A 12,404-nucleotide genomic window follows, 5' to 3' on the forward strand; every position below is an offset into this window, starting at 1 on the left:
AGTATTGAAAGGAATTAGAATACTAGGTGTAGATAGTATTTGGGGATCAAGTTCTTGTTTGTTCTGGAGATTAGGAGTGTACAGCAAGAGAATAAAATGACATAACTGTGAAGGGCAGTGTCTATTCCCATATCTGGAGACATTTTAGTATTTTTTTTATACTTATTTTAGGACACAATTATGGTATCAGAACACCTACATAATTGAAGCTTTGGCAATTGCAATTGACAATTCTGGGGTTTTTTCTTGTCGTACCTTTTCCCTCGCCAAGAAGTGGTTGCATAGTGAGTTCTGTGGCAACCAAGATGGAAACTGAGGATATCTTAAGGAAATATTACTGTGCACTTAACTTCCCCTTTCACCTAGAGATCTGCTACTGACCACAGTACTTATTTTACATGGTGGCAGCAGCACAGATAGAATAGAAAGTTGACAGATAACTTTGGTAGCCTAATGGAGACAATCCATTTCCATGTTCTAGGAGCAGAAGGAAGTGGGAGTTGTGGCCAGCAGAAACTCCTTTACCTCTACTGCAGCCCTCATAAAGCTCTGTTTGTTATCCAAATCCCATTTGTCTCATTGAAATGCCACTAGAGGCTCATTTGACTCCTTCTAGCCACCATTCACTTGATATATCAGTCCTGCTCTTCTACCATGCTCTGTTCCCTGAAATGTCATTGTCTTGCCACCACAGAGGTTTTTTTCTTCTCCATATTGGTTAAGAGCCTTGACCCAGCTCTAGTTATTCTTGCGTATCATCAGCCTCGATGTGTGAATGTCTATTTTATCTGCCTGTCAGAGTCCAAGAAGCATCTGGATGACACTCTTAGTCATATGGTTTTGTTTTAGGTAGTCCTGCGAGGAGCACAGAATTGGACTCGATGATCCCTATGGGTCCCTTCCAACTCGAGATATTCTATGATTCCATGTTCTAAATTCTAGATGATGCATTGTTCTATTACCTGCAGTAGCATAGCGATCTTAAGGTGACAAACTTCAATATACATTTAAAAAGACATGATTTACTATGAATTTTTTTAAATTAAGAGTAAATCTTGTCTTGTTACTAGATGTTGCTCTTAATTACAGTTAAATTACAGTTAATCTAACACATGTCAATGGCTAAAAGCATACCTAGTCATAATAATGAGATTAAATTTATTTCATTTCAGGCTGACCTATGTTAAGCTGTATCTCAAAGCTCCTTTTTTTTTTTTTTTTTAGGGTATATGGGTCAAGATGGCCATTTTGGATCATGTGAAAACAAGTACTGCGGTCTGGGTAGACACTGCATTGTGAATGGGGAGACTGGCCAAGCTGAGTGTCTATGCATGGAGCACTGCAAGCCGCATTACAAGCCCGTGTGCGGTTCTGATGGAGAATTCTATCAAAACCATTGCGAAGTGCACAGAGCTGCCTGTCTGAAAAAGCAAAAGGTCACCATTGTACACAACGAAGATTGCTTCTTCAAAGGTAAGCATGGCTGAACAATATCTGGAATATTGCTATCAGGTATGTGTTTTCAAGCAGTTCAATTAAAGCTCTATAGAGGCTGCACCGAGTGTACAGTGAATAAATGACTCAAAAAGTTAATACAGTAAGTATCTCACTCCAGAGAGATCTTATGGATTTTTTTTTTCTTTTTATTTGTACTCAGTGCTCTGGGCAATCACCCCTTTTTAACCTGAATAAACAAGTTGTCTCTTGGAAATTAATCCACGGCAGCTTGTCTTACAAATGTGGCTGTTGACCTCATTCATCTGAAGGTACTCACAATCCCAAAGCCCAAAGGATATTAATCTGTTACAGAAAAAATGGAATTTAGGGTTTCATAGGGGTTTTGTAAGGCTGCAGGACCTGTGCTTGTACTTGGTGTTGAAGTTGGTAGACTAGCAGCTTGCTCATGGCTAAATGGCTCTTCCTTGCTTTGAAATGAAGAGTTTACTTGCATATGTACCAAAGCATGCAAGTTTAGCTACTTTTTAATCTTCTGAATGCTGAGAGATGTCAGTCTGAATGCTGAGAGACATACCTTATATTAAGCATCTTATAACTGAAGATGTCAACAATTGCAACTTGCTCTTTTTTATGTAATTTGAGCACACCTTGCCAGTTTCTGGAACTCTGCCAATACAGACCTTGATTAAGCATGTTTATAGTACTTTGCAGTGCGTTTTTACTGGTTAAAACAGGCAGATGGCTTTTTTTTGGGGAAAAATATTTTTAAATAAGGTCATTTTTAATGAGCCTACCTAGGAGCTGAATTCATATTCTTTTTAAAGACTGTCCTATTTTTGTTAACATTGTTATATGTTGTGGATATAGTTCCATTCTCAGTAATAGCAACTAATAACTGCTATCACCACAGAAAGAAGTCTACTAAAATATTTCCCTTAAATGAAATTCACCTTTGTAGGGAACGTTCATTTAAATTGCAATATTCCACTTAAAATTTAATCAGAATTTTCAAGATTGTATTGTAGTATAAGGTTGTTCAAATTGAACCAATTTTAAAATTTTCAAAGTTGAATTCTTCACTACATTTACGGTTGAGAAATTGTCCTTTAAATGAAAACTTGTGCTTTCTTTACCAAATCCAAACATCCCAGGTCATGCACAAATACCAATATCTTTACTATTAGGAAGGGTTTTGTAGTAGAACAATTGAATACTGGGGGCGGGGGTGGAGGGAACCCACCAAAAATTGTCTTTCTCAAGAACTTAATTAAAGAAAAAAATATAACACTTGCACAACTGGGCTTTATATAATTGTTTCTTGCTGAATAAATGGGGTGACTGCCAAGATGAAGTGCCTTTCCTCCTTTGCCTCCTTCAACAGACTTGTTAAGCTCAGCAACTTAATCAAAATATGTTAATGGATAGGGGTTCACAGATTAAAGGGTGTGTGTGGAAATCTTGTAATGGGAAATACACTTGTAAGTAATAGTGAAGGTTTAAATTTGTTCAAAACTAAATGTGGACACTGTATAAAACTGTTATAACAATATATAGACTTCAAGTAAGTAGCCTGTGTTCTGAGGTAGTGGAAAATTAAAATTTGGGTTTAGGAGTATAGCATATGGGACTTGTAGGGAATGGTTTGTGCAATAACAACAAGACATGAATGCTTCTGTCTTGTGTCTTAACAATCACAATCTCTTTTAAAAAAACTAAGAACTATGTTTTCCTAAGTAGGTTTAAGACAAAAAAATCTTCAACAATTTTGTTTTAGATGATGCAGTGCTCTGATAGAAAAAATGACAGTAACAAACACTAAAAAGTTTAAATTTATGGGACTAATTTCAGTTCTTCAGTGTGCTATATAAAATACAAATAAATTCAGAGCATGTTTGTGAAAAATTACAGTGTTTCTTTTTCTGAGGGGGAAAAAAATGTGGTGAGATTTATTTACTGGAATGGAAAGTGAGACAGTACTTTAGCTAGAAATATCATCCAAATGCTGCCTAGAGTTTTATTAGCTCATCTTTACGTTTTAAATTTACCATGTTGGTTTCATATTTATTTTAGTGGACAATGGAATATCTGAACAGTGTTCAACTTCAAACACCTAGTTTAGATTCTGGATTTAAAAAGTAGGTTTCTCCTTTAGTCAGTGGCAATATTCAGAAAAGGACTAGGATATCCGAGTGACTGGCTCTGAGTTGCCTGCTGAAAAATGTTATTTATCAAGATATGCAAATCTTCTAATTCGGGCACTGTAACTAGATGCCTACAAATACTGTAAAATATTTCATTTTCTTTCTTCTTTCTCATCTTATGTTGACTTCAGTGGTGTAAAACAGATGAGACTGGGGACAGTTCTTTTCTTTTCTTTTATTTGGTATATATGGGCCTTACCAATCTCAATTTCTACCTTGTTCACTTCAGCTCATTCATTGTTGTAGTACAGCACAGTGACGTTAAAGCATTGTTGCCTTTCATGATTGTTGAATACTCATGACTGTTGAATATCTATATGGTAAAGGTGCCAGAAGATTTTAAACTATTTTCATGTGATTCCTTCCTTCTACAAAACACTTCTGAGCTAGCCAGTAGTAGATTGCCTTCAGTAGGGCTGAAGTCCTACCAGTTATCAGGTCAAAAAAATATTAAGAAACTAATAGGAAAAAACCCTCAACCATGGGACTCCTGGATAGAGAAGGTGAGCCCCATCACTACTGATGGCATTGGAAGGGCACTGCCACACTTCCTCCTTGTTAGTTTAGCTGGCATCCTCTAGCACAAATGATCTCACTTCAATGAGCTGCTTCTGAGACCAGAAAAATTCAAAAAAGATCTTACAAATATTCTGAGCATTTTGTTTAGTGTTTCACAGAATTCTTTAATAAAGGCTAATCTGAACTGGAGAGGCAGGAGGGGAAAGAAGTTCAGTATGCCTACAAGATGTTGTTACATGATATGGTAGTCGCTGACCACAATGACTCTGTATATATGATGATTGCAATTAAAGATTTTTGCTTTCTGGTTTATTGCTAATCAGTTGAATTTCAGATCAGGCAACTGTGTACTTGGTCACTATTGGTTTTTTATTATTGTTTTATTTTTTTGTAAATTTCATCTGGTCTAAGCTTTATATTTATTTCTAACAAGGTTGTGCTTTGGGTTTTTTGGGTTTCAAATCCTCATACTGGGTTGATTTTATTTTATTTATTTTTTCTTGGGAAATATTTCTTCATGGATAAATTTTAAGTTTTAGATAGATTGGGTATTGAGAAATACACCTTATTGAAAGGAGTAAGCTTACCAGAAAACATTTTAGTATTGTGTCTGGAGAATAGAATTTTATAAGCAAATGTTCTATATACCTGATTAACATTACAATAGCAGCTAAGTATCTATAATTATTTAAATAATACATCTTGTAACCAAATTATTTATAGTTGATCTCAAACATTATGCGTTCTGCTTAACGGTTTGATAATTGCCCTTTTAAACACTACATGATGAGTGGAGTTAAAGGATTGACTTGCTAAATGAAAGAGGTCTTTGGTCCATATGTTGAAACTCCATTAGCATCTCTGAAAAATATGTATCTTACCTAAGCTGTGCATGAAACAACATAGACAAAAAGCATCAAATCCTTCACAAAGAGCCATGTCTGAAACATTTGATAAATGCATTTTGAGGTAGTGAAAGCTACTTATGTCAAAGCCATACTTTCCTGATATGCTGTTATTCTAAACTAAAACTTCAGATTCTTGTCCCTTCCCTGCCTCTTATGTAGATTATTTATCACTAAATCTGTTGGTTAAATTTTTCTTCTTTTGATTGGTGGTTTGGGTTTTTTTTGTTTTTTGGTTTTTGGTTTTTTTTTTTCCCCCAGTTCCTTTGTAGGCTGACAGGTGGTGCAGGTAAACTTGGAACAGTTAATAAAATAACTGTTCTTCCCGTTCCTGTGTTTGACATGGGCATGCCCAGATTCATTGGACTTCTTCCTTTTCTTTGTGACTTGCTATGTTTATTTCCCTACACTAAATTAAATCATACATTTTTACCAAATATGACTAGAACACAGGCATAAAACAGTAAGTGAAGTAGAAAATTTTAAGTATCTCTTTGTCTTTCCCTGACAATTGAGGCTGTTATGCAAATTGTACATTTTTGACATGGATCAAGATAATGGCCATCCTAAATTAGAAATTACTTTTTCTCCACTCTTACTGTAATTTTTCCATCAGTTGCTTATTGATATGTCATGATGCCTTGCATCAGACGCTAAAAGATTTTTCCTAATGTCTTGGTTATATGTTGACTGTAACCCTCTGAGTTACTCAATAAGCTGTCTCAACTTCTGGTATAGAGGCAAAATGTATTCTGCAGAGAAGCTAATTACTTTTAGATCCATAGAAAAGGGGATTATATTAGAAGTATTTTCTATACCTGTTGAGTCCTCTATTTCCCACCTGTGAAGTCCAGTGTCGTGTGACTGGATGTTAGTGAATGCAAGTTCTACAATCACTTTCAGAGGTGCTCTCAGGCCTTAACTGTCTAAAAAAGTTTTAAAATATTTAAGATTATTCTAAGAACTTAAGAGAACTTTAGGAAATCCTTAGTGATCTAAGGAACTTCCTGTCTAAGAATCATCTCAAATTATTATTTCAACTGATAGGAGAATGAAGGAATAGGGAAGTGAGCAGGTGCCTGGCTACTAGTTTACTTAGCCTTGGTGGTTATCATATTTGTGCCTTTGTTGGTTTTTAATTCCTGAACAGAATGTAGGAGAAGGTAAGAGAAAACTGAAAGCAAATGAAAGGAAATAATGGAGCGAAGGTAAGGAGCGAGTATATCAAGGAGAAAAAAAGAGATGGCTAAGTGCCAGGATGGTGAGTTCAGTGGTGGGAAGAAGAGGAAACAAATTATGAACTAAAGGAAATACTAGTGACAAAAATCAAAGTTCAAAGCTTAGATTATTCACTAGATCTGATGTTGACAGTGTGAGCTGGGAAGTCTGATATGCTGATGCCATTCTGGTTTGGCATTGCTTTTGTTGGCTTGCTGACTGAATAGTTCTTTGGCTAGGTGGCCTCTGCATGCTCTCTGCTTCCAGTGTCCTGGCTGTTCTCAAGCCATGCACTTTGTGTTTCAGAGCAGCTTAATGTTTTGTGCGAGAGAAGAAATCCAAATTTTCTTTGCACCCTGAGCTGCTTCTACATTTTACATTAAATCTATTACTATACACAGTGAAACAATGTTTATGAGAAACTGCAGTTTACTAGGAGTCCTGAGGAATGTAACACATACTCCTATGCACTGTGACTTTTATAGAATATTTCTGAAATAAAGGTTACTTCATATGTAAGGTTTTTACTTAAAGTAGCTTCTGTAGCATCCTTATGATATTACGTTATTTTACTTTCTTACCTTTCTATTTTTGTCTCATTTTTCATTTGGCAAATCTTTTAATCTGTTAAACTGTCTGAAAGCTTCAGATTTCTTACTACTATTACTAAAATGGCTAGATTTCTGAAGACTGCTATAATGTTTGTTTTTCATCCTGGTCCCAAAAGAGAAAGCAGAAACTTAGGTAAGAAAGTTTGCTGCTGATACTAAGTTGTTCAGGGCAGTGAGGATTAGAGCTGACTATGAACAAATTCAAAAAGGGTATGGGCAAACCGGAAAAAGTTCAGAAGATGTCAACAAGAATGACCAAAAGTACTAAATGACTTATAAGGGGTATGGAGGAGGCTTACGAAATCATCACAACATACTGAGGGTGGATACGAGTAGGCTGCCTTGTATTCCAATAAAAGAACTAAAAATTATCAAATAAAGCAGCAGGAACAGATTCAAAACAAGCTTTTGTGTTTGTTTTGTACACAGCAGATCTCATGAGTAAAAGCAACATAGGATTTCACAAGCAGACCTTGCAATTACTAGGGGAAAGGCTGTAGGCTTTTTCTCTTGAAAGAAGGCTGGGGGAAGTGAGTTGAAGTGAACTAAATCCTATCAAGAGCCCACGGAAAAGATCTAGAACACCGATCTAGCCTCTCCAGTGACTGCAACAGCATTAGTTCAAAGATATTTTTGTGTGTGTGTTTGTGTGATTTGTGACCTAGGTGAGTGTGGTCTTAGACTGGTTCCTAAAATATTGACACATTCATTTAGAAGCACTGACATTTACTTCATCTGATTTGATGTTCATATACTTCAAAAGCAAGCATATAAGTCTCTGTCGTCTTATGAATTTCACTTCAGGAAATATTTACTCTGGTCTTAAATATAAATCTTGACTACCCACACTCATTATTTAGTGTTGGTCATTAGCCAGTCTTTCAAAAGAAATTTAAGATGTTAATCTGAATGACATTCTGGTGCAGGGTTTCTATTGCAACAGAACTTGTTTCTAAGACATCTAAGATGCCTTTGCTTTTTTCTCTGGCTGTCAGCTGGCTTCTCTGTTGAAGTTCTCAAAAACATCGTTATTATACTCCTTCAGAAAAAGCTTGAATTCCTGCAGACAGCATACACCCTTAAGGTTGCTGCTGATAAACTGTCAAGCTTCAACTATCACTCCAGATGTATATTCAACATAAACTGGATTTGAAAAGAAATATGAAAAATATTTCAGAACTGTATCAGAAGACTATGAAGTAAGAAAGATTCTGCTTGATCTTAAAACATGTTTGATAGAGCATAGAAATTATTTGACGTATATTAGGAATTCAGCCCATGATCTACATATGTTCACTTTAGCGCAACACTTATGATTTAAGGTTAATTTCTTAAGTACGACTTCATGCTAGGGATTGTAGATGTTTTTAACTATTAACATTAGCAATTGCACATTCACAGAGTCGTAAAAATCACTGTGTGTTAACGGCAGGTATATATTCTGCTTCTTTCAGCATTTGTCATTGGAAAGTGATGCTCTAACCAATGGAAAACTGGTTCTTTTTATTGCCCTTTGAAACTATGACCTATATTTTAACACTGTTCCTCTAGTCTGCTGTCCCCACATGATTCATTTTCTTGAGTTGTATTGCTCATGAGATTTGGAAGACTGTCGTTTTTCCTCAAGCATCTGTGCAAGATTTGTCACAAACATCTCTTTTAAATTGCCCACAATTGTCTTAAATTGCCTAAACTAACAGAGATGCAAGGCCTACGTATGTAATTGCTACTGAATCCGCAGAGTGAAGTTGAGTGCAACATATATGTATGAGAACATACACAAACATACTTAATTTAAAAACTAAACATTCAACATACCCTACATTCATTGCGGTTGGTGATACTGTACCACTTTGCAACTAAAGCCTAGAACTCTACTCTTTTTCCTTCCTTCAAATTAAATTCATACTTCTAAAATGTAGGATGGGGCAGTGACAAGCCTCAAATACACTATAAATGTAGGATTTTTTTGACTGTCTAAAGACATCTCTTATTTTCAGTAGCTAGAGCAGTCCCAATCTTTGTATATTAATTCCTTCAACACTGGAATAAATGTGTTAATAAGCTCTAACCTATTATGTATTCTTCATTCATATAGTGATGAGGAATTAGTGTTCTCTAGTTAATCTCTGTACAAAACTTAATGAAATTAAAAATTGCTTGTAGGGGCATCACTGCTGTTTGTTACCAGACAAAAATATGGGTCTGTGGACATCACAGATTTTCACTGGTAGAAGAATGTGAATTTTAAAACTTTTTCTGCTTCTAGTCATGATGTTGAATCTGTTCAAAGAAGCTGCATTTATATTGAAAACTGCATTCTAAAGTCTCTATCAAGTCACTGTATCAGACAAGCAACATTTTAAATGTAGATGTGATTACCCAGATTGTCTATTTTCTTAGTGTAGACGGCAACTCAGTGCCTATTTGTGATAATATACTTTACTTACAGCCTGTATGAGCCTCAGGAATTTGAAGGAAACTACATTTAGTGTTTTTGGGTTTGGTGGGGTTTTTTTCCCCTTCTTCTCCAAGTACATGGGAAAGAGTGCTTAAGGGGAGAAAAAAAGAAATAGTTTTAGTGATTTTTGGCTTAAAATTGAGATACTGTGTTTACATAAGCAGTTTCACAAATGCTTACAACTCCTACATATTTGCCAAATATACTACAATAGCTCTTCCAAATCGGTATACCTGGATAATATTTACTAGAAGAAGAAGGAACCTTGAAATCTTTTTCATTAGAAGTGCATATATTGTTCATTCTTGCTCTAAATTAAGTTATTCTTAGACATTGTGTTTTTTGTGTATTGAATGAAGTGCCCCATTCTTTTACTATAAAAAATACTGCATAAAGTTCAAGTTTGCAGTTCAATTTGCATTTGGTTGAATAGTGCAACAGTAGTTATTTCTAAGTGTTATTTATAGAAGAAGATGAGGTGCAGCTATCTTTTATCATTCCTTACACACAAGGGACCATGATGAGAGAGGGACCCTGTAGCATAGGACTGATATGATGAGAAGTTAAAGGGATGAGCCAATGAAGTGCCCTTGTGGCAGAGGACTAATGGTATGCTTGGCTGCATTAGGCAAAGTTGCCAGCAGATAAGAGAAGTGATCCTTCCCATCTACTCAGCACTGAGGAGGCCACACTTGGAGTACTGTGTCCAGTTCTGGGCTCCCCAGTACAAGACAGACATGGGCATACTGGAGAGGTTTCTGTGAAGGGCCACAAAGATGATTAAGGGACTGGAGCACCTCTTGTATGAGGAAAGGCTGGGGCTCTTCAGCCTGGAGAAGAGAACGTCTGTCTTGAATCAGAAAGAGTGTAGCCAGCAGGACTAGGGAAGTGATCGTCCCCCTGTACTCAGCACTGGTGAGGCCGCACCTCAAATACTACGTTCAGTTTTGGGCCCCTCACTACAAGAGAGACATTGAGGTGCTGGAGCGTGTCCAGAGAAGGGCAACGAAGCTGGTGAAGGGTCTAGAGCAGAAGTCTGATGAGGAGTGGCTGAGGGAACTGGGGTTGTTTAGCCTGGAGAAGCGGAGGCTGAGGGGAGACCTTATTGCTCTCTACAACTACCTGAAAGGAGGTTGTGGAGAGGTGGGGGTCGGTCTCTTCTCCCAGGTAACAAGTGATAGGACAAGAGGAAATGGTCTCAAGTTGTGCCAGGGGAGGTTTAGTTTGTATATTAGGAAAAATTTCTTCCCTGAAAGGGTTGTCAAGCATTGGAACAGGCTGCCCAGGGAAGTGGTGGAGTCACCATCCCTGGAGGTATTTAAAAGACATGTAGATGTGGTGCTTAGGGACATGGTTTAGTGGTGGAGTTGGCAGTGCTAGGTTAGTGGCTGGACTCCATGATCTTAAAGGTCTTTTCCAACACAAATGATTTTATGATTCTAAATACCTGAAGAGAGGGTTTAAAGAGGATGGAGCCGGGCTCTTTTCGGTGGTGCTCGGTGAGAGGACCAGAAGCAATGGACACAAACTGAAACACAGGACGTTCTGTCTGAACATCAGGAAACACTTTTTTTACTGTGAGGGTGACCAAGCACTGGCACAGGTTGCCCAAAAAGGTTGTGGAGTCCTCCTCCTTGGAGATATTAAAAACCTGACTGGACGTGGTCCTGGGCAACCAGCCCTAGGTGGCCCTTCTTGAGTAGGGTGGGGTTGTACCAGATGACCTCTGAAAGTCCCTCGCAACCTCAACCATTCTGTGATTCTGTGGACAAATGTCTCCAAAAAACACCCTTACTTTTACACATCTTTGGCCTGGTTTTGAAGGGGCAGAAAATAGCACGCAGTGTTCTGCTTCAGCCAGTAGCTTCCAGTACTGTTGAGGGAGAATCGGAGAGAACAGAGGAAGAGAAACAGAAGTAGAGTTCTGGCAAAGTGTGATCAGTGGAGAGGTAGCATTAAAGTCCTACTAGTGCCCTCCCTTGTAACCTGGTAACTTGGGCCTGCTATTGCAGCTAGGCCAATCCAGATCACAGGATAGATTTTCTTTGCTCTTCTCTTGCTAATTCAATACTGTAATAAAAGTGTTGACACGTTGCTAGGAGTACAAGGATTGTACAATTATGGTTCAAATAGTCTCTGCGCCCTCAATTTCTGTGCTTATATGACCTTTAAAAAAAGTGTTAGAAAAGGCAAAAAAGCCACTGCACAACTCTTTATGGCATTCTAAAATAAATATTGGTACTGTCTAATATTGAGAGTACTGAATGTTCTCAAAACTGGAAAAATAATAGGCAACAGTAATGTAGCCACACAATGACTGCATGTACTGCAAACTTAAAACTTCTTGCTGCCAATTACAATTCTTAAATTATTTTTATCAAATTGGGTTATTTTTAAATATCAAATTGGGTACTATGGGATAGTGAAAATTGTTACACAATAAATCAAACTAAATTTAAAGTGTTTTGTCATAAATTTATAACAGAGGAAGTCTTTAGGCAAACATTTAAGTGAGATTTTTTTTTTGTTTAGAATAACAACAAACCATTAAGCTAATGCACATTGGTTTGTTTAATGCAAACTTTTTAAAGTTTTAATTAAAATCATGTCAGAATTATCATTAGATCTTGTGGGAAATTTGTCTGATGGAACATATTGTTGGCCTTTAAAAATCATTAGCAATTGGATACATATACAAGGCATTGGCATAATATTTGTAAGTCAAGTTGGCTAGTATATAGTATACCAACTGAAAAAAGCAATAGCTTCTTTTACAAACACTGGAGAGAAGTAGGCATGCAAAAATGATCCTAAATTTCCATTTCTGACTCCAGTAGCTAGTAATTGATGGGGAAAGTAAATCTACAGTGGATAAAACCTCTAACTGAAAAGCTGCCTCTTGTGGTTTGCCATTTACTCTCCCTTAACATAAAACAGTAGAAATATTTGTGGATTCACAGTAAACCAAAACTAGGAAAGTAGCGTTGCCTTTTCAGGGTTGGTTGTTTTTAATGTGTACTGCCTTAGTGGA

General features: G+C 36.9%; 1 protein-coding gene across 3 annotated transcripts in view; it reads left to right on the top strand.

Annotated features, from left to right (window-relative positions):
• FSTL5 (follistatin like 5) overlaps nt 1-12,404 on the top strand; it is a 311,987-nt gene that overhangs the window by 73,774 nt on the left and 225,809 nt on the right. For all 3 annotated transcript variants that reach the window (XM_072862012.1, XM_072862015.1, XM_072862014.1), the window contains exon 3: nt 1,225-1,473. In XM_072862012.1, coding sequence (XP_072718113.1) covers nt 1,225-1,473 — 249 coding nt within the window. The remainder of the gene's footprint in view (nt 1-1,224; nt 1,474-12,404) is intronic.

Source organism: Ciconia boyciana, chromosome 5 (genome assembly GCF_034638445.1).
Source record: "Ciconia boyciana chromosome 5, ASM3463844v1, whole genome shotgun sequence".
NCBI lineage: Eukaryota > Metazoa > Chordata > Aves > Ciconiiformes > Ciconiidae > Ciconia > Ciconia boyciana.